The sequence below is a fragment of the Taudactylus pleione genome, unplaced genomic scaffold (genome assembly GCF_031769625.1).
Source record: "Taudactylus pleione unplaced genomic scaffold, aTauple2 ptg000026l, whole genome shotgun sequence".
NCBI classification, from domain to species: Eukaryota; Metazoa; Chordata; class Amphibia; order Anura; family Myobatrachidae; genus Taudactylus; species Taudactylus pleione.
In genome coordinates this window covers 33,854,631-33,878,570 of record NW_028284428.1, presented here as the reverse complement: position 1 = coordinate 33,878,570, position 23,940 = coordinate 33,854,631, and the positions used below count along the sequence as shown (strand labels likewise).

At 44.4% G+C, this 23,940-nt stretch overlaps 1 protein-coding gene across 2 annotated transcripts in view; it reads right to left on the bottom strand.

Moving 5' to 3' along the window:
- SHROOM2 (shroom family member 2) overlaps window positions 1-23,940 on the bottom strand; it is a 301,341-nt gene that overhangs the window by 172,766 nt on the left and 104,635 nt on the right. For both annotated transcript variants that reach the window (XM_088451660.1, XM_088451662.1), the window contains exon 2: window positions 7,935-8,080. In XM_088451660.1, the coding sequence (XP_088307786.1) occupies window positions 7,935-8,080 (146 nt within the window). The remainder of the gene's footprint in view (window positions 1-7,934; window positions 8,081-23,940) is intronic.

Sequence of the window (23,940 nt, the reverse complement as noted above, 5' to 3'; positions counted from 1 at the left end):
CCTGCTGGACCTTTGGTCAACAGACTTATGGCAACCGGGGTGTGGTATAGGCTGTGGTCTAATGAGTTGGCGGCGTCCCGCTCTGCTTGGGGGCGGACTTACCTACCGGTAGGTGGGGAGAGGTCCACGGTGGGTAGCAGTTGCAGTGGAGGTCCCGATGCCAAGCTTAGTGATGATCCTGGCCTCCGCGCTTGGGAACCCCTGCCCTAGTATGTATTCTGGGATCCAATGTTACCACTATGTGAATTTTTCATCTAAATCCATCCAGTTGAAGGCTCAGAACAGGATTCCCGAGTCAAAGTTCATCCCAGCATCCCGAGTCAAAGTTCTGCCCAGCGTACAGTAACAGGTACGACCGGGACCTCAACCCCCTAGATATGTCTTCTGGGATCCAATGTTACCACTCTGTGAAGTTTTCATCCAAATCCATCCAGTGGAAGGCCCAGAACAGGCTCCCTGGGTAAAAGTTCTGTGCAGCATACATCAATGGGAGGCCCGACCTTTGACCCTAACCCCCCTAAAACCTGGCTAGGATCCAACTGGACCACCTCGCATTGGTTTCATCCCAATCGGTGCAGGGGTGTCCAAATGCATAACTGATCTATGGGCTTATTTAGGTTGGATCTCAAGGCTGCGGAAATGTCACGGTTGTGAGTCAGGGTCAGCTCAACCACAACTGTGCCTATGGGTCCGATGTTACCGATGGTTTTGCTGACTTGTGGATGTATGTAATGGGAAGTGGGCGGCTTTATACAGTGGATATATAGATATAAACAAGCTAGGTAAACGCAGCACTCAGGGGTTTCAATAAGACTCGTAACACCAAACCTGCTCATGAGTATATACAGTCTAAAGAGGAAAGGCAGGCAGACCGTGGATGACACAGAGGGGAGAGACAGTTAGGAAGTAGCATTTGGTAGTGGGTTAGGATGAGAGCTGGGAGGCTTTGATAAAGAAGTGGATCTTGAGAGCCTGTTTGAAGTTTGATAGAGAGGTGGAGAGTAATATAGTGAGAGGGAGAGAGTCCCAGAGAAAAAGAACAGCACGGGCAAAATCTCGGAAGCAAGAGTGGGAGGACATAATCAGTTGGGTGGAGAGGCATGGAGGAAATCTGTATTAGACCGTGATTTCCTCCACTGTTATGTTCAGAGAGAGAGAATGGGGAATTGGTAATATCAGAGACATTACAATGGTAAGTGAAGAACAGATCAAGTGCGTGTCCACTCAAATGAAAGAGTGAGGAGGTCTCTTCAGAGAGACCAAGTAATGAAAAGAGGATAAGGAGTTTAGAGGCAGTAAGGTCAGTGGGGGCATTAATAGGTATATTGATATCACCGAAGATGAGAGAGTGAAGGTTTAAAGAGAGGAAGTGGGGGAGCCAGGAAGCAAAGTTATCAAGGAATTTGGAGATAGGGCCAAGGGGACGACAGATGACAGCTACACTAAGGTGAATGGGAGAAGTGGTGTATGAGGAGAAAATCCAGGATTCAGTGATAGCTAGGATATTCAGGGAGTTGAAGAATAAAAGGTCATGGGTGGGGATCAGTTTAATACAGATAGACCTAGCATACCATAGGGTACAGGAGAGAGGGACAGAGTTTAATGGGAAAGATGTGAATTAAATTATCAGAGTTGCTGTAGCGTGGAGGTGATAATTTGGAGAATGTAGAAGAAGAGAGCGCAGGGAAGGTGCAGCCTTCTGAGCAGGGAAGGAAAGCTGCAGGTAGAGTATCTGAGTGTGTGTGTGGGGGGGTGTTATTGAAAAAAAGAGGGACATGATATGGTTTAGTGAAATATGGGGAGGATAGATGGAAGTAGGAATGGAGACCATGTGGTATAGAAGCAGCGTCGTTGAGTTCTCTAAAAACAAAAAAAAACAAAAAATGAAAATGCAAGTAAAAGAACAGTATTGGTTAATATATAAGTACAAGCACAAAAAGTGTAATATTAAGAGAAATAATCAGGAGATGTTATGGGTGCAGGAACAAACTGATAAAATAAAAGCGCATAGATCTGAGGTGGAGATACAGTAGTGTGATAAAAGCAGTCCTACAGAAGCAGGGATGGCTGATAGATTGTTCTCCTTCTGTTTTCCTCCTGTTTAACTTTGGTGTAACTCTGAATTAATATAAAACATCTAATTACACTAGCCACATGGCTAGCCAGCCTACAATTCACTAATAAGTAATGCTAGAAACACGTATGGACACTGATTACAAACAACCCCCAATACCATCTACCACTACAGAGGGTAACAGTGACAGGGGGCACCTCCCTCCTCCTGCTGCAGGTGTGATGAGAGCATGAGTGACACAATTATTTCTGGAACATTATGTAGAACATACTCTATGGGGTCAATCCAATTGCTTGCAAAGGGTGCGAGTTGCAGCTGCCACAGCGTTAAAACGCCAGCAATGACACGGCATCTCGTACCCTTCGTGGCCTGCTCAAAGTCCGAATTCGCATAATTTTGCTTAGAGCCCTATGGGGCTGCGAGCACTTTTATGTGGATTTGGGGCTGCCGTCAAGTGCGCCCGTTGTCGCGATGACTCAAACCCAGGAGTACATTGCGTGTAATTGGATTGACCCCTATATTTTAGAATGGCTTAATACCGGGTTTTCTTGCTTTTTAATGTTGCCTGAATTTACATGTGTAAATGCTGTGAGGACACATTACATGCAGCATACCACACGCAGCTCTTGTGCGCTCTCATGTCATATTACATATGGAGGCAGGTGGAGGAAAACAAAAGCCAAGACGTTGCCATAGCAACCAATCAGATTCTAGCAATTACTTTCCAGACTGTACTAGATAAATGATTACAAGCTTCTGATTGGTTGATATAGGCAATACCACCACGTGTCCTCTATAGCGTCATATCCTTCTTGTCTGACCATGGCAGCAATGTCCTCTCCACAACAACCTGCTTTAAAAGGACCATTAAAAAAAAAAATATTCAAATTATATTAACCCACCTGGCCAAAGCTGTCCCCTCACTCTCTATAGGGAGAGAGGGACATGGACTAATTTGGGTCGCCCCTGCACTAATACCAGGAATTGGCTGTGGTATTAGGGCACTTGCTAGTGGCTAGCAGTCCCCCAAATCCAGCAAATCTTACCCTGCTGCAGCATCTGGAACCATGTTGCCTCACTTACCTTCACTTGTAGTAGCCGTTACATCGGCAACCACACTCTGTCATACAGGCCTGGAACCGATAGCACCCACCGGATCAGTATAGCTACACCCAGTGGTGTAACTAGGGTATTTGGAGCCCAGGGCAAATTTGAAAAGGGAGCTCCCACCCCCGATGGCGCGCGCCTTTAAAAAAAAATGGGCGTGGTCACTTAAAAATGGGGCGTGTCACCATGACACACCCCTTTATTTTCAAACTGAACATTCCTATCCATATGCACCTTAACCCCAGTAGTACCCCTTATACAGTACCCCCAGTATGCAGTTGTGGTCCCTCTTATGCAGGCCCATAGTAGTGCCCCTTATACAGTATCCCCAGTAGTGGTCCCCCTTATACAGCCCCCAATTAGTTCACCTTACTCAGTACCCCCAGTAGTGACCCCCCCAAATGCAGTGCCCCATGTAGTGTTCCCCCTTATGCAGTGCCCCCAGTAGCAGTCCCCACAATGCAGTGCGCCCAGTAGCGGTATCCCCTTATGCAGTGCCCTTTATATGGTGCCCCCAGTAGTAGTCCTCCCCTATGCAGTGCCCTTTATATAGTGCCCCCAGCAGTAGTACCCCCCCATGCAGTTTTCCCAGTAGTGGTCCCCTTATGCAGGCACACTGTAGTGATCCCCCCTATCCAGTGCCCCCTGTAGTGGCCCTTCCTATTATTGCCCCCAGTAGTGGTCCCCCGAGTGCAGTGCCTCTAGTAGTAGGCCCCTTTTATAATGTCCCCAGTGGTAGTTCCTCCCCAAGTAGTAGTCCGCAGTAGAGTAGCCCCCCCAGTAGAGGTCCTCCCAATGGCGCCCCCAGTAGTAGCCACCCCTCCCCAGTAGAGGTTCCCCCAGTAGTAGCCACCCCTCTCCCCCGTTGTGCAGATAGGTTAAAGAAAAAAAAAAAAAAAAAAAAATATATATATATATATATATATATATATATATATATATAAAAATATACTTACCTGAATCTCTGCTCCTGCTCGCGACGCTCAGCATTATGGGACAGACGTCATGACGTCAGTCCCATTACCCACTGGAAGTCCGGCTCTTGCAGTGGGTGCTGCAGCAGTCAATGAGAGTCTATCTGACTCTCATTGGCTGCTGTTTAACACACGCATCGCCGCCAGCGCTGGCGATGATGCGTGTGTTATGCACAGCCTGAGCCCGCCTCCTAGCGCTATTGGGCAAGCGCTCAGGGGGAGGGAACGGGCTCAGGTGTGAAGCACAGGACCGGCGCTGGAAGCCTAGCGCCGGTCCTGTGTAAATGTGTGGCGCTGACCGCACTCATTGCGGTCGGCGCTACACAGGCTAACTAGGGCGGGCCGGCCGGTACCGTGGCTGGCGGCGCCCCCCCGCACCGCCGGTCCAATGGCTCCCCGCTCGCCCTGCCCTAGTAACACCACTGGCTACACCCTGTCCTATGGACTTAGCATCTGGCGGATCAGCGGCACCTCTGCAGTTCCCACACAAGGCACAAACCAAGAATGATGATTAAGATCAGGGCCAGATTACAGGCCACAGAAGCCTGTGGTTGAAAATGTTCAAGTGCCTATACTGAGGAGAAGAGCTGTAACCAGTGATGTATGGTTGTGACCAGAGCCACGTCCTAACTACATAAAAGTAGAAAAATTGCATAATTTTGTGGGAAAACTAGAAAAACTATTTAAATACTTAAGATTTATGGCCGACTGAGTGGCCAGCTAGGCAGCTGGTCATCATCATGCTGCCATAATGGGCATATTTTTATGTGGAGGTCTGGGGTTGTAGCTCCATCCACCCCATTGTTAATCTTGCCCTGTTTAAGAGGACTTCAATACTGTTCATACAGTACTGTTTCTCAGTGGCGTCAGAAGGGGGGTGCGGGGGGTGCGGCCCGCATCGGGTGTCACCCTTCAAGGGGGTGACACCAAAAACAGCAGCATACAGACCCGCGGGCCGCACTTGCTGCCAGCACACCCCCTTCCTCCGAGGTCCTGCACTCTGCCGCCGCCGGTAGTGACTTAGTTCTCTCTCCGCGGCCGGCGTCCAGAGCCACAGACAGGCACAGAGCATTTCTATGTGCCTGTGTGTGGCTCTGGACGCCGGCCGCGGTGACGTCATCACTCGCGCGGCATGAGGAAGAAGGAGGTGCGCGCCCGGAACCCTCCTGGTGGAAGCCAGCCTGGAGTGGACATCCTGAAGATAGGTAAGTAAGTATTGCACAGGGGAGGGGGCACAGCATAAGGGGCATTACTGGGGGTGTTCTGGGGGCACTACTGGGGGTACTGTATAGGGGGCACAGTATAAGGGCATTATGGAAGGCACAGCATATGGGGCACTACTGTCTGGGGGCACTGCATAAGGGGAGCTCCTGCGGGGTACTGTATAAGGGCACTACTGGGGTACTGTATAAGGGCACTATAGGGGCACTGTATAAGGGGTGCTACTGGGGTACTGTATAAGGGCACTATAGGGGGCACTGTATAAGGGGTGATACTGGGGGTACTGTGTAAGGGCACTACTGGGGTACTGTATAAGGGCACTATAGGGGGCACTGTATAAGGGGTGCTACTGGGGTACTGTATAAGGGCACTATAGGGGGCACTGTATAAGGGGTGCTACTGGGGGTACTGTATAAGGGCACTACTGGGGTACTGTATAAGGGCAATATAGGGGGCACTGCATAAGGGGAGCTACTGGGGGCACAGCATCAGGGGCTCCAATACAGGAAGCATTGCATAATGGGCTTTAATATAGAAGGCATTGCATAATGGGTTCTAATACAGGAAGCACTGCATATTGGGCACAACTACAGGGGGCATTTTATAAAGGGGTATTACTAAAGGGGAAACTGCATAATGGACACTATTACTGGGGGCATTGAATAAGGGGCACTACTACTGTGGGCATTGTGTATAAGTGTCAATAACGTGGTCATTGTGTGAAATGGGCACTACTGTGTGTCAGAACATAAATAAGGGACACTACTTTATGGTGTAATGTGAATCTCTAGCACTATGTGCGGTGTAATGTGGATAAGATTGTGCTACTGTGTGGCGTAATTTGAATTAGGGATAGTATTGTATGGCCATGTCCCTTTCTTTCAAGATCACGCCCCTTTTTGCGGTACATGCCTTAGGCGCACGCTGTCCTTTTATTGATAAATCGCCGGGGGGAGGGGGGGGTCATTCCACCACATCTCTAGGACCACTTTAAGCATTGCTACCCAGAATATCGGGTGTGGCATCGACACGCCTGCCGGGTGCGCCTGGCATTCCGTGAGGAGCACAGTGTGACTGCTGGACTGGTAAGGGGGAAGAGTTCGTGGAGCTGCGCTCCATGGTCCCAACTTTTTTTTTTTTGTGGGGGGGGGGGGGGGTCACCATGCATTACAGTACCGGGTGACACCAACCCTAGTGACGCCTCTGCTGTTTCTTTAACCAATATATTCACAAATCAACAGCCACTAACAGCATTTAACAACTTTTTGCGGTACCAACATCAGACCGCTTAACTGATTTATTTGAACTATCTTTGGCTGGTTTACTAACAACATGCATATGCTGCATTTACTAAAAACCGAACACTCTCTGCTTCTTCTAATGGAATAATTGAATCCACAATTGCCTCTCTAAACTTCCGAGTCTCCAAATTGAAATATGTGTGTATATAATTAGTGGATGTCTTTATTGCATGAAGATACCCTAGTCCTCATACTTTTTACATTTATCCTTTTTAATACTTAATATAGTATGTGTATAATGCCACTTATTATTGTAATATAATTGTTTCTATTTTTAATTTATTCTTTGGGCAGAATTCAATTGTTTCCAGCCCCCTTCGCGCCCGATGGAGCTATTCAACTGTTGCTCCTGTGGGCGCGATCAGCTGCCAGTGCTCCATTTCAGCTCGCAGCCCCAGAGGGGTGCGAGCTGAAATCGGCGAAAAGTGACCTGTTTGGGCGCCCAAACAGCACTTTTCACGATCGCGCCCAGCACTTTGGTCAGGGTTAGCCGATTTACGTTGCTAAACCCTACCACTTTGGGCGCGATCAGCGTGAAAAGCTGGAACAATTGAAGAGCGGCCTGCGATCTCCCATCACTTAAGACGGGCCGCGAAAACAATTGAATTCCGCCCTTTATGTTTAATACAATTATATTGTTAATTACATCTTATTCTATAACAGGATCCTGCCAGCACATTAATATTTGTTTTTTTTTATTGTGCCCTATGTGAAGTTGTCAATTTCTTCTTTTTTGATAACTGCTGTAGACATCAACCTTCTATATTCCCAGAACCTGTGTAATCGATATGTGTCCCAAATTAAGGGGATGATATGGCAAGTCTGCATGAGGGGTTGCAGGCACTACAACTACACATAGGCACAATCATTTCATAATGGACCCCTGACCCAGCCTGGTATATTTGCTAAATCACGTGATAAAAGCTTACGAAATACAACACACAAACATATAACTGTAGTATATACTACATTTTTTTTATATTATAAGAATCTGCAAAGTAGAAGGTACAATGATGAACTCTGTTGCACTTGACCCTTCTCCTGTACTTCAGGAAATGACCCTTTTCCAAGAGGAGGGCATCCAGCTTATTCATTATGGCAGGGACAGAGTGCACCTCTTCATCCAAAGATATGATTCTCTATTTCCACCAGAAACCAACAATATAGCAATTTAAAATAACCATCAAATGGTTTATAAAACGTTTTAAAAATGTATATTTTGAATATTTATCATTTCTGAATTTCTTGATGGCTTACCTTTTTACTATCATTTTCAATGTCTTGTGTGATCCTTTCACCAAGCAGATCGCTTCTTGACGGTAACCTGAGAGCGGAATATCATTTATATTGACAATTTCATCTCCTGCCATTAAAGTGTCTGCAGCTTTACTCCCATCTTCAACCTGAAACAAAGGTTTAAACAGTTTACCATCTACTATAACTAATGCATGTAAAATGAGCAGCAAGAACAGTTTTATACAGCAATGGTGTTAGCTGGTGGGGCCAAACTCCAGAATGCTTTGCTTTCTGGTCTGCAGCTTAGTAAATCTGTCAGCTTCACAGTCCTCATAGAGACCTCAGAGATATCTGCTGTGGTTCCTCCTCGTTACTTTTGGGTGATACTTAATATTTGCTGGTATCCCTCAAAAAAGGGGTGTTTTCAGGTATATGCCGGTAATATTGAAGTTAAATAGGCCCCTATTTCACTAATTGAATTCTGAGTCACACACCATTTTGAAAAATTACCCGAGCATTAACATTATATAAATGATTAACTTGGAGGTAACAGTATATTTTTATCTATACCAAATTAATGTACTTTAAACATCAGAGAACTGTACACAGAGGAGCCATTATGCTAGCATATGTCAAACATGTGACCCAGTGGTGCCAATTAGTGCGACCCGAGGCAGCACCTACCAAGTCAACACGGCTTATGTTATGCATGCGAGTATAGGGCTCCACAATTAGGAGGGTGCAAAGTTATTGCTCACTCAGGCACAGCTGAGAGATATATCATTAATATTGACAATTTCATCTCCTGCCATTAAAGTCTCTGCAGCTTTGCTCCCTTCAACTGTAAATAAACACAATCGTATCTTGTATATAACATTTTCTTGTGTATGAACAGAATCAGAAAATCACTTTTCCATTGAAGAAGTAGGTAGCAAAGAGTAATATAGTAAATGCATGCTGTTCTAGCTTTCCGTCCTCCAGCAATTTACTAAACAGAGCGTGGGCTTCTTCTGAGCATGCGACCACGCATGTGCAACGGCCATTGCTGGCAGGGGTTCCTTCAGAACCATCTCCCAGTCATTTCTCGGAATGTAGCCCCTAGGCTACAGCGGCTGACGCCATCTTCAGAGTTCCAAAAAAGTGCAGAGGATAGTCCCAGGGTGCACTGGTCGTATCATTAAAATCAAACTTTTATTATTTTACTTAAAACATATAATTTCTTTTATTTTTACAGAACTTACAAACAAATATACATTACACATGTGAAATATAAACTTATTTAAAAAATGAAATCAAATGAGTACCAGGGACTACTTACATAGAACCCAAAACTTTATCATGATCTTATTCTGCTCATATAATTCACATCACAACCTGGTAATTTGTAGTGCTATAGTTACATAATGTTCTATTTAGAACTTTAATTGTACCAATGTTGCATCAGGTTTATATTACAGTACTTCATATATTTCTTGAGCTATATTATGATATTCTTTTGAGTTCCAATTTATTTCTCCTTTTATTATTTTCCAATCCTGCACATTTGATTTTTGCACTTTATTTCCTATATTGTAACAATAAATATCCTGTATTCACATTTCAATTAGTCCGTGTCTTATAATAAATAGTTGTATATTATTTCCATTTATCAATTAAATAACTATTGTTCACAGCATACACTGGCTGTAATATGACTGGAATTTTATTATATTAACCAACTTGATTATATAGAAAAGGGTTATTATTATATCTCTATCTCTGGCCTCTCACCTATAACCATTGTCTGTTACACACTAATGTTACTGCTGTGTCCACATTATTCAGACACTACCTAGGAGAACATTTTTAGTTTTATATAAACACATTAGTCACTGCAACAGTGTTGACTGATGTTATACAACAGAGATAATTTTGTATCTATATTAATCACGGCTAATGAATTCTCATTAGCTACTATTTGCTCAATGCACATACATTTTTATACTATCATCTGCTTTTTTTTGAAATTTGCTTTTGTTAGTGGGTAGCACCTCTTCAACCTCTCTAATTATTTATAAGATTCAGGTACAATTAGAGTAGAAGGTCGTTTTCCACTGGTGTGGTTATATTCTTTACATATAGCCATCTTCAGAGTTGACAGAAGAAAGAAACATTAACACAGAGACGCCTTGATGCGACCCAGTGCTTAAACATATCTTTGCAAATATATGCAATAAAGATCTCTGTATTTCTACAATCCAGTAGTATCATACATGCCTACTCTCCTGGAAGTCGCAGGGGATTCATGATTTTTCAGGTAACCCCCCCGCACCCCCGGTAGAGTAGGCACTTCTCCCGCATTCCTACCCACTTCCTAGTGAAGTGTGCAGAATGGGGAGAATTTCCAAGGAGATCAGGGGTCTCCGAGTAGAGGGTGGGGATTAATGACGCGATTCCACAAGAATTTGATCATTTGGCCACGCCCCTATATACAATATGGGAGGTGAGGGGTGGGGCTTAATGATGGAACACATCAGGCCCCACCCCCCATCGGCACCTACCTGGGTGGTCCTTTGCAGTGTGCTGGGGGGGGGGGGGGGAGGACATTTTTCTTTTTACTGGTCTAGATTAACCTCTCCCTTTCATGCACCTATGAAAGACTATTAAGTTGATTTGAGCAGTCATCATTTTATATTAACACAGAGTTGTCTGATTGGTATGAAATGTGTAAGATTACAGAGCCACTTCTCTGACCATAGAAGCTGCACCCTCCAAACTTTACATAACGTCCTACAATGCAGCCATCAGTTTACAGTCCTTCTGTTTCTAATGCAGTGATTTTCAACCTTTTTCAACTCGCGGCACACCGAACAAGATTTTTAAATTGCTAAGGCACACCATCAGTCCCCCACGAGAAACAAAAAAACACATTGGCCCCCATGGGAAAAAAAACTCACAAATTGGCCCCGCACAAGAATAAGAACATGCAGAGGCCCCCACAGAAAATCAAACACACACATTGCCCCCCCATAAAAAAAAAGCACAATGGCCCCCACAGAAAAACAAAAACAAACACATTAGGCCCCACAGAAAAAAAAATAACCCAATGGCGCCACAAGACAAATCTATCAATCAAAATGGTCCCCACAGAAAGAAAACAAACACACACATTGGCCTCCACAGAAAAAACAATTACATTGGTTGGAATCGGTATGAAATACCGTCGGCCGATTCCCGGCAGCAGCAGCCCGACAGATGAGCAGAGCCCGGCAGCGGAAGCCCGACAGCACTGGAAATCCCGATCGTCCCTAAGGTAAGTATAAACTAACCTAACCTAACCCTAACACTCCTTAAGGGTGCCTAACCCTAACCTCCCCCCCAAGTGCCTAACCCTAAGTCCCCCCCAGGGGTGCCTAACCCTCCCTTCCCCTAGCCTAACCCTAACCCTCCCGGGGGGTGCCTAACCCTAAGTCCCCCCCGGGTGCCCTAAACCTAACCCTCCCCCCCGCGGCTGTCCACTCGAGGAGCTCGGTGTCGGGGAAATGTCAGGCATCTACATCTAGACGCCTGGCATTTCACCCCCGCCGGGATATGACAGTCGGGAAGCCGGCTGCCGGTATTAAGGCAGCCGGTTTCTCGATTGTATACCCATCGGTTGGCCCCCACAGAAAAAAAAACCAATCACATTGCTCCCCACTGGAAAAAAATGCATTGCTCCCCAGAGGAAGAAAAATGACATTGGCCCCCACCGAAAAAAATAAAATAACCAGCTGAGAAGGCTCACTGTCGTCCCTGTTCAATCAGTGTAGCGCGAAAATCAAAATTTTCTGTATCATTATTATCTGTATGTGTCCAGTTTTTTTTATAACACTGGTCTAGATTTTCATCTGCTCTTTTTCCTGTGCTATAATAAGAATAGCATATTATTTATACATAAATTCTATTCTTATTATTTTTTGGTGAGTTATTTAGGTTATTACTTTTTATATATCCATATTATTTGTATTTTTTATAAATTTATGATCATTATTATTATTTAGGCTATTAGAGAGCGATATATATACCTCCAGTGAAACAAACAAACAGATAAATAAAAATAAAAATTAAGATATAAATAATAGAAAATTAAGAATTGGGAATATATGCTTTTTGCATATTTACATATTTTTAAGTTTACACACACATATATATGTATAAGATATTGATGTATTAATAGATTGGATTATTGATTTTGCATTTTTATTATAATAGAAATCCTTGTGAAGATCTAATTGGGATCTTTGTATGTTTGCTAATGCTTGGATATTTTATTCACACATGCATCCAAATAAAGTAATTAAATGGGGAAATAAATAGATCCACCCCTTGAGCAGTCCCACATCCTCTTAAGAAATTACAAAGGCTGTAAAGAAACGCGTTAGTACGAAGGAAGACTGCTTATAAATCCTCTATTCTCCATATTGACAAGCTTATCAGATTCCAGAACTGATCACATAACCTTCATAGCTTCCATGTCTTATTACATCCCCTCTCACAGTCCACACATAACCTCACATATTGTCTTTCTTTCACATACTCCTGACATTTGGCTGACATTCCTGTGTGACTGGATCATGCAGCCCACAAAAACTGCATTCGGGCTGGACCAAATTGCAATATATAGCACCTATCCTTGTGTATCAATGCCTATTTCCCTATAGATTGTAAGCTTTCAAGCAGGGCCCTCTTACCTCTATGTCTGTCTGTTATTACCTTGTTTTGTTCTATAAATGTTTCCAATTATATAGTGCAGCATATCCGTTGCGCTTTACAAGAAACTGTTAATAAATAAATAAATTATAAATATTGCCATCTAACAGAGATCTAGGAAGGATGCTTGCAGTGTGATTCTGCCTCCCATTGTGGCCTTATCCATTGGTTACCGCGGTCACTACAAGTGGCTAACAAGATCAGCTAATCAAAAGGAGACACGGGAGTCCAACAGCTACATGTGTCTGGCGGACACAGCTCCCCGCTGGGTAGAGACGCCGGTCTCATCAGACGGGGTGAACGGCATTGTCGACACACAGCACGGACCTGGGAGCAAGCCAATATACCACCAGCACAGACTCACAGATCGACCGCACATGCTGCTTTGGAAAGCAGCGCTTCACTATACAGCTCATTTTGGCAATACCTATGGAATTTATGTGAATTAGAATATTTCCACTGCACAGAGCAGAGACATTGTTGCACTTTCTCAGGACAATATTTATCAGTTACCATCTATTTGCAACAAATTTGGAACTTTGTATCAACATATCATTAAAAGAGGATTCACTTTGGATGATTAGCCATAATATTGGGACTTTGTGTATTTTTTATTTATTTTATTAAATTTTTCCTTCCTAATTTTAGGAAAGGGTGGTCTATTATAAGTGTGTCTATTTTTAGATTATCATAGTAACTTAAAGTTACATAGGAAGTTATATGACGCTGGGACCCAGGCATCTATGTCAGTATTATACTATTTGTCTAAATAAATTGTTTATATATATATATATATATATATATATATATATATATATATATAATCCGTATTACCGGCACTCCTCCTCAATGAGCAATTAATGCCTTGCTGTGGTGATCCCCTTCACATAACCAATTCCAATAAGGAGGCACTCACAGGCTGGATAATTGTGGAAAAAATCTAATGCTTTATTGCATTAGTGCATCGACGTTTCGGGGTCCATTCCCCGTCATCAGGACACACACATTTAGACCACACAGCTGATCACTGTGGCCAGCTCCCGGCTCTGCCCTGCCTGTCAGAGCGGAGAAGGAGTCGAGGACCAGGGGGAACCCTGCTTAACGCCATCTCAGGGCTCCCACTCAGGTTGGATAAGGGATGCCGGTGCTTGGAATCCCGGTGGTCAGAATCTTGACTCTGGCATCCTGACAGGGTTAGGATAACTATTTCTGTCGGTCAGTATCCTAACCCTCCCACAACCCCTCCCTCCCTGCTGCCTAAACCTAACCTCCGCCAGTGTCTAAAACCTATCCAACCCTGCACCTATCCTTCCCCACTTAGTGCCTAACCATAACCCTCCCCGTAGTGCCTAACACCTAACACTCCCCCTATACCCAGTACTTGCCGTTGGGATTCTGACAGGTGTCGGGATTCTGGCGCCAGTATTCTAAGTGCCGGCATCCCGGCTGTAGGGATTTTGACCGCATCTCATCTCACCCAGTATTTTTTCACAATTCCACCTTAGTACATTTTCAAGCAGATTGCATTTCCCATTAAAAACATAGCAAATACGATCTGCTTCCTAACTAAATGCAAATCAATGGGCTTGGAGTTTTTCAAGAAAAGTGCTCCAAAAGCCCTTTAATACATTTCAGTGAAACTAAAATAATGTGAAAACACCCTTTTTCACATTATTTTAGTAAACGAAAATGATAAATAGAGCCCTAATTGTTTTGCTATATGTAAGAAACCAATGCAGCAGTAAACAGAATAGGCAAATAATTTCTCACAAAATGCATACAGATATAGGAAAATAGTAGTGTGGCTGTCTGTTAATTACCCCTGTGTTCCCGTTATGAAAATTACCACAGTCTACATGGTACTATAAAACACTAAATATTCAATATGCTGTGCGTATCAGAGCACAGGAACATGAGTACAACACTTAGCAAATAGTAATATAACAGTAATGGTAAAGTTATATAGTAAATATCTTAATCAAGAGGTAATGGCTATATAGAGAACCCACTGCCTACTGTGTACAGTTCAAAGACCATGATGTACAGCCGATTACCACTATAATCCCAAAATAATATTATAAACATGATAAAGTAGCAAGTCCAACACAAAGTAACTGGGTAAGTAATAAATCCAACATAATATAATGTGACGCATAATAAAAAGCAAAACAATGTAAAGTGGTAAACAATTGGCTCAATAAGATGCAACATGCCTTGTGCCCAGCTAGACGGTGCGGACGTGCCAAGCAAAAAGTCCACATATCTCGGACATGAGAGTGCAGCCTCCTTCTCTCAACTGCAGGACCAACCAATTGTCAATGCAGGTAAGCTGTACTACAGAAAACATTAATAGTTACCATGATCTATAAAAACACAGAAAACGCCTGTGGACTGTGTAATTTCCATCTTTGCAAAAAGTGCTTCTTGCAAGCCATTTGATATAAAATCTGGTATGTCTTATAAAGTAAGTAGGTGTATTATTTATTACCATTCAAAGAAAATTCCATTCTCAACCCGTGATTACAAAGCATAAACATAACATGAGCAAGCTTGTCTGAAGAAGCTCTGACCTATATTTGAATCAGCAGTAAAAACTGGTTTTATTAAAATTATTAGTTATTTTATCTAAATGATGGAAAAAAAATCATGTTTAAACACTAACTAACAATGAATTAATATTGCCCCTTTAATATAATAAAAATTAACCTCTCAAAAAAATTAAGCAGGAATTATTCCCTAATATAGAGAGTATAGAGTGTATAATATATATATATATATATATATTATATATATACAACACAACACGAGTGCGGCACTCAGGGCTATGAAAACATTCAATAAATGCAACACTGCACTTATTGAATGTTTTCATAGCCCTGAGTGCCGCACTCGTGTTGTGGTCTTTATGCTTTTCTGTGGAGGCACCGTGCACAGTTATTTACTTATGTGAGTGCCGGACCATCGTGGCTATTATATATATATATATATATATATATATATATACATATACATATATGTGTGTTCACTCTAGGTGCAGGGTGCTGATCAGTGAAAAGGGCATATTTTAATTTTGAACGGCAAAATTTTAGACATGATGTATCACTACAGATATTGTAGCTGTACAAATAAGTCACGTCTAAAGTTTTGCCCTTCAAAATTAAAATATGCCCTCCTCAGTGATCAGTACCCTGCACCTAGAGTGAACACTAGCTATATATACACACATACACACACACACATAAAGTACCAGCCAAACAGCTCCTGTCATTTTTGAAACACAGCCTGTGACATGGCAGTTAGGAGCTGATTGGTTGGTACTTTGTCTCCGTTCACTTCATTTCCATCCAAGACTTAGTAAATAGACCCCTCAATCTCTTAATATAAAGAGCCATTCTGTTCCAAGGTTCATCTATTCAGTACTCAAGTATTGAACAAGCCCCTAAAGACAGCAAACCAAATCCAAGAGAACAACTGCAAACAAGTTTTTAATAGGTCTAATGATCCTAGTAGACTACTTTCTTTTAACAACATTCCTCTTCAGATGTATTCTCCTGCAATAGCAGCACGCCACATTACACATCGCCGTAACACAGACATTAAAGGAAAGAAATAGATCTTTCAGATTTGTCAAAGTTTGGATAAACCATTCTATGAAATACTAAGAAATTGATCTTTCACCAACTTCATCAAATGAATGAGAATGGAGGATCCAACAGACCTATCCTGTCTAGTGGGGGGAAAAACAATATGCTTTTTGCAAAAAAATACATTTAAACTATGCTTTCATACTAAAGATTTGTGATAATCCCATGAGATTATCTGCTTTCATTGGTGTGTGGCCCATAGGTATTTGGACCATGGAATGCTAAATACAGCCTTTCTTTAATAATAAAAATAGGTTCACTTAATGATAGGAACAAAATGGCTACTACTATTTATACATATCATTTGAAGAGGCAAGTGGATAAGGGGCTATATAAACATTTTCTGAAAAATTACTTTCTTAAATGGATAAAGGTGTAATGACCCAGGGAGCATGGTAACAATATATATATATATTTTAATGTTGGCAGTCTATTTCGGGATATATTTTGTGTATAAAACTCCCCTCTTCACTTATACTACTAACAGTTACTTTCCGCTGAAGTAGAATGATGGTCACATAAGCTATGTTCTTGTATCCTCTGCACTGTTTACTTTAGTACAGAGAGCAGGATGACTCCCTAAATCTACAGTATATTAGTGCAGATAAGCATTGTTTATCTATAATTTTAAATGTGATGTGTTTTGGGTTACATAATGAGAGGTGGTAGAGGAAAGGCAGGAGTACGTATTATTTGTTGACTAAACAACATCTGTATAGTAGGGGTGAGCGGGTTCGGATTTCTGAAATCCGAACCCCCCCGAGCCCCCCCGATCCGAGGCCGATCCGAGTCAGGCTCGACTTTTCCCGCCTGACTCGGATCTGAAATCGAGGCAAAACGTCATCATCCCGCCTTCCGGATCTCGCGGGTTTTGGATCCTATATAAGGTACCCGCGTCGGGCCATTTTCTCACTCGGCTGTGGACAGTGAAGAGGGAGGGTTGGAGTTAGGGCTGGCTGGGCTGTGTAGTGTAGTGTAGTGCAGAGTAGTTTTGTGCTGCGCTGTGCTGCTGTTGTTCATAGGGGCTGTGTCCACTACTTCAAAGTCCATAGGGGCTGGCTGGACTGTGTTGTGCAGTCAGTTGTCCATAGGGGCTGTGTCCACTCCAAAGTCCTGTGCAGTGTCCCAGTCCTAAAGGGGTGCTGTAGTGTTGTCCAGGGGGTGCTCTGTCCGTCAGGGGTGCTCCCCCCAAGTGCTAAAAAAAAAAAAAAATGTTCTGTGTTTGTGAATTGTGTGCGCAGTAGCTGCACGTGCATCCACAAAGTAGTGCCAAGCGTGCGCCTGTGTCATAAGTAAAGGGCCGGCTGGCTTGACCGTTAAAGGGTGCTGTAACCCCCAAAGAACACTCCAAACCAAATAAAAAAATATTTTCTGTGTTTGTGAATTGTGTGCGCAGTAGCCGCACGTGCATCAACAAAGTAGTGCCAAGCGTGCGCCTGTGTCATAAGTAAAGGGCCGGCTGGCTTGACCGTTAAAGGGTGCTGTAACCCCCAAAGTACACTCCAAACCAAATAAAAAAATATTTTTTGTGTTTGTGAATTGTGTGCACTGTGGCTGCACGTGCATCAACAAAGGAGCAGCGCCAAGCGTGCGCCTGTGTCCCATAAGTAAAGAGCCGGCTGGCTCATTTCTTAAAGGGTGGTGTAACCCACAAAGTGCACTACTCTCCAGCAAAAATAAAAAAATATTTTCTGTGTTTGTGTGCGCCTTAGCCGCACGTATATATCAATATAACATAAATGGAGGACCAAACTTTCTCCGATAAAAATAAAATAGGGAAAGATCAAGAACCACTTCCTCCTAGTGCTGTTGCTGCTGCTGGGAGTTGTTCATCATCCCAGAGAGGAAGTAGGAACACCACTACTTTTACTAAACAATTGACCCTCCAACAGTCCCTAGCGATGAGGATGAAGTACGACAGCAGTCATCCTGAAGCAAAACGTATAACTGAGGCCTTGACTGCTATGCTGGTGTTAGACGTGCGTCCGGTATCCGCCATTAGTGCAGTGGGATTTAGACAATTGATGGAGGTAGTGTGTCCCCGGTTCCAAATTCCGTCTAGATTCCACCTGTATCCTCAAAGCAGCAGCGACAAGCGTGCGTCTGTCTGTTAAAGGGTGGTGTAACCCTCAAAGTGCGCTCCACAAACAATAAAAATATTCTTCTTTTTTTTCTGTCTTTGTGAAATGTGTGGGCTGTAGCCGCACCTGCATCCTTAAAGCAGCAGCGACAAGCGTGCGTCTGTCTGTTAAAGGATTACATCGGTGACAACATCCAAGTAGGCATGTCAGACAGTCCGTACCTGTACTGGCAGGAAAAAGAAGCAATTTGGAGGTCCCTGTACAAACTGGCTCTATTTTACCTGAGTTGCCCCCCCTCCAGTGTGTACTCCGAAAGAGTGTTTAGTGCAGCCGGACCCCTTGTCAGCGAAAGGCATAGGAGGTTGCTTCCACAAAATGTGGAGAAGATGATGTTCATAAAATGAATTATCAACTCTTCCAGGGAGACCAGTCTCCTGAACGTACAGAGGGACCTGTGGTTGTGGATTCCAGCGGGGACGAATTAATACTCTGTGAGGATGAGGATGTACACAACACTGAAGAGGGTGAGGAATCGGTGGATGAGGACGACATCTTGCCTCCGTAGAGCCAGTTTGTGCAGGGACAGATTAATTGCCAGCTTGTTTTGTGGGGGCCCAAACGAACCAATCATTTCAGCCACAGTCTGTGGCAGACCCTGGCGCTGAAATGATTGGTTTGTTAAAGTGTGCATGTCCTGTTTATACAACATAAGGGTGGATGGGAGGGCCCAAGGACAATTCCATCTTGCACCTCTTTTTTTTCTTTGCATTATGTACTGTTTGGGGCCTAGTTTTTCAAACTGCAATCCTGTCTGCCACTGCAGTGTGACTCCTAGATGGGCCACGTGTTTGTGCCGCCCACTCGTGTCGCTTAGCATAGTCATCCAGCTACCTCGGTGCAAACTTTTGGACATAAAAATACTATTGTGAGGTGTGAGGTGTTCAGAATAGGTGTGAGGTGTTCAGAATAGTGGAAATTAAGGTTATTGAGGTTAATAATAGCATAGGAGCAGAAAAACCCAAAAATTCTGTGATTTAGCTGTTTTTATGCTTTTTTTCAAAAAAATACAGATCCAAAACACAAAACCCAGAACCCAAAACACGGAAGGGTGGTTTTGGCAAAACCACTCCAGATCCAAAACACGAAGAAAGATCCAGATCCAAAACAAAAACACAAAAAGTGGCCGGTGCACACCCCTACTGTATAGTAATTAAACTATTGTAAAAGTAGAAATAAGAGGATTTTTGGTACTGACCGTTGAATCCTTTTCTCTGAGTCAGGCTGGGGGACACTGGACCATGGGTTGTAGGTGGAAAGGTGTGAATCTGGCACTAAACACTGAAATCTATAACTCCTCCCATCTGCAACCCCTGAGTTCAGTACAACTTAAAAAGTGCCTGGTAAGGAGAAGCAATACTCAGTGACACTGTCACACCGAAAATAACGAAAATGACGGTCAATTAGGACCCAAATCATAACTCATCCTCAATACGACTGAGCGTGAGGGAGGGAACACAGTGTCCCCCAGACTGACTCAGAGAAAAGGATTCAGCGGTAAGTACCAAAAATCATCTCTCTCTCTCTTTCCTTAGGGCTGGGGGACACTGGACCATGGGACGTTCAAAAGCCGCCCCCAGGGGAAAGAACGCTCATGTTGCCTGACCGGAGAACTGTACGTCCAAAGTGCGGAGGCAAAAATATGAAACCTGTAGAAACGCGCAAACGTGTGGACAGAGGACCAGGTAGCTGTGCGACAAGCTTGTTCAGCTGAGGCCCCGTAACGCGCCACCCAGGAGGCCGACACAGCCAGAGTGGAATGAGCAGACACCTTGGCTGGTGCCGGGCGCCCCGCATCAGAATAAGCCTTTGAGATCACTGAGCAGAGCCATCTTGCAATGGTCTGTTTCGTGGCTGGCCAGCCACGTTTGTGGGCATCGTAGAGGACCAATAGAGAGTCCGTCCGACAAAGTTATGTCTAAGTAAATTCGAAGGGCCCGGACGACATCCAACAGTGATAGATTGTCCTGGTCCCCTGAAGACTGTGAAGGTGAGAAAACAGGAAAAACTATTTCCTAGTTCAAGTGGAAAGATGAAACCACTTTCGGTTGAAAAGGAGGAATTGTTCTGAGAACAGCCCTGTCGTCATGGAAAACAAGAAAAGGTGGCTTGCACGACAAGACCCCCAACTCAGAGACCCGCCGAGCCGAGGCAATGACCATAAGATAAACCACTTTCCACGTGACGAACCGAAGGTCCACGGATTCCAATGGCTCAAACGGAGCCTGCTTAAGAGCCGACAGAACCATCCCATGGCGCTACTGGCAGCTGAAACGGAGACTGCACTCGCAAGACCCCCTACAAAAAAGTCTGCACCTCTGGGAGGAGAGCCAGACATTGCTGAAAGTAAATGGACAGAGCCGAAATCTGTACTTTCAAAGATTGAAGCCGTAAGCCGGCTTCTAAACCACCTTGCAGAAACGCTAACAGCCTTGGAAGGCGGAACTGGGCAGTATGCACTCTGCGCTGCTCACACCACATGATAAAAGTTTTCCAAACTCTGTAATAGTTCTGCGCAGAAATCTGCTTCCGCGCCCGGAGCATGGTCCCGTTGACTGAAGGGGAGAACCCCTTAGCCTTTAAAGCTCGGTCTCAACAACAAGGCCGTTAAAGCCAACTGAGGTAGGTCCTCATGACAGAATGGCCCCTGCAGAAGAAGATCTGGTCGCAGCGGAAGACACCAACCTGGGCCTGTGGCTAGCTTGAGGACATGGCGAACCACGACCGGCGCAGGCAGTTTGGAGCCACTAGGATGACTGAAACCTGCTACTCCCTGCTCGACGGAGTACTCTCGGTTACATGGGAATTGGAAGGAAGATGTAGGCCAGATAGAAGTTCCTGTGAACTGTCATGGCATCCACTGCGAATGCCCAAGGATCTCTGGACCTTGCACAAAATCGAGGGACCTTACAATTGTGGCGAGACGCCATCAGGTCCACCTCCGGCAGCCCCCACCTCTGGACCAACTGCTGGATAACCTCTTGGTGGAGAGACCACACCTCTGGCAGGAAAGTAGTCCTGCTGAGGTAGTCTGCCTCCCAATTCTCTATCCCTGGTATGAAGACCACTGAAATTGCCGGGACAAACGTCTCCGCCCAAGTGAGAATGAGACTTGCCCCTGCCATGGCAAGCACACTTTTGGTTCCACCCTGGTGTTTTACATACGCCACCGCCATGGCGTTGTCTGATTGGATTCTCACTGGCCGGCCAGGAGGGCCTGGGCCCCGCACAGGGTCAGATAAATGGCCCGAAGCTCCAGCACATTTATTGAAAAACCTATCTCCGATGACGACCAGGTCCCCTGGAGACAGAGGTTCTCAGTCACTGCTCCCCAACCTCTGAGACTTGCGTTTGTGGTGACAATGATCCAGTTGGGAGTAACCAGGGATCGACCCTGGAGAACGTGATCGGTAATCAGCCACCAGTGAAGTGACAGACGAGTGCTGTATGACAGAACCAGCAACTGAGAGAGGTCGTCCGAGCGGCGCGTCCAATTCCGGAGAATCTCCCAGCATCCTGGAGTCTCCATTCTGTCACTGGAGAGCGGGGGGAACTAGCAGTCCATGGATCCTCCCCCCGCTATACTGAACAGGCCCAACAGCTTCTCCCTCAGAGGGGAAAGCGCTTGGACTGACCCGCGCTCACCTGCGAGTGGTCTGTAGTCGGCGCTCTCCCTACAGGAGCCGCCAACAAGAAGCCCGGCAAGATGGAGCCCACCATCCTAGGACCACGCTGACTGCCTGCACCTCTACCAGTTATAACAGCGCGCTATCCTCGGGCCCAGACGGTCACTTCAGAGACCGGAGTGTGTGGAATGGGGGAAGCGCTCAGCGCCATCCCCCCCTTAGATGCGGCTCTCATCGCTGCTTTACACTGCAGTTGTGCGCTGCTACCAGTAAAAAATAACCATAAACATTTACAAATAAAAGGAAAAACCCTAAACTAACCCAGGGCTGCAGTGCAGCCCTGAAAAAAAATGTGCCTCTCTCCATAGGCACTAAATTTACACTGAAGTCAGGGGTTGCAGAGGGGAGGAGTTATAGATTTCAGTGTTCAATGCCAAATCTACACCTTCCCACCTACAGCCCATGGTCCAGTGTCCCCCAGCCTTGAGGAAAGAGAAATAGAAGGTTCTTGGGGTGTGCACCTGAAACACTACTAATGCTGAATGTGTTTCCTGTATATGTATATCTATAACCGTTTTGGTGGAGAGAATGTGGACATCTGTGTACCGTTGGATGATGAAGAAGGATGGAATTCAGAAATCTAGATGCTTGAATCAATTGTGTGAACATAAACACTAAGCGTGTTGCTTCTTTTTTCTCAGGCATGTTAGCACCTCATATTATGTTTAAGATTAGTATGTGCAGCCCAGGCCCCCTTTTCCTTGTGTATGTTCCTCTTATTCTGCCTCTAGTACACACCTGCCGACTTTAAATAAGCCCTCTCTGGGAGAAGCCATGAGAGGAGATGCAGCTGACAGATTCGGAGACGGGCTCTCCACATCATTTTCGCCCTGTCCCTCCATGCGGACTCACAAATTCCCTTTATATTCTCCCCATCCTGCCCACTTCACTAGGCAGTGGGCGGGATGTGGGAGATCCGTCTACTGTTAAACTCCCTAACATATCATGAGCCCCATGGATCAGATACAACTTGACATAATTGTCTGGGCGTTTAAACAGGTAAATTTGCATTTTGACAATAAATGAAATTGACTTTGAATGGTAATCAATTAAATATATAAAACGGCTGAATAAAGAATAGGCAGAGAAACAATACAAACTCATGCACACCACAAACCCACCCACTAGTGTTCAACTCTCCTTCCAACTTTATTCGTCATCCAGGCAATGAGTGTAGTCACTCCCAGCAGGGCAGCGTCAAACAGTATGAGAGAGTTCCAAAACTCCACCATGATAGTCCAGGTTTTAAGGATATCCATGCTTGACCACAGGTGACCTAATTAGTACCTTAGTCAATTTGATTTAACCATCTGGTCTCAAGCAAGGATATTCTTAAAACTTGGACTGTAATGGCGGAGTTTGGTCAATTCTGCTGTACTTGTAGAGCGCACCTAATAAAAAACTTTACAACTTTACTAACAGCAGACAAAAGTCACTCTTTTCCTCCACTCCTAGAATAACAAAACCAAACAAAAATGGGAGGGATGGAAAATCAGGAACTAAGAGACCTGACACAACAAAAAAATCCTTTAATAACTTCACAAATCCCTCCCCAATGACGTAATGACTAATTATTGGCTAGCAAACCTGTCACTCCCCTATACACATACGTTCAAAACACATCCTGATGCCTTTGAGCTCATTGCATGACAGCTTTGGGGTTTACTAATCGCAGGGCTGATTGCCAGTGGCTTGTCTCTTCCTTCCCAAATGAGGAAAGTACAGCGTTAATCACTTGGCAGACACCTCTTCCCTCTCCAAAGACTTCTTTAACTTTTTCCACTAAAGTACTGAATGAGAAAGATGACAAAACCACTGTCTGCTAAATCAT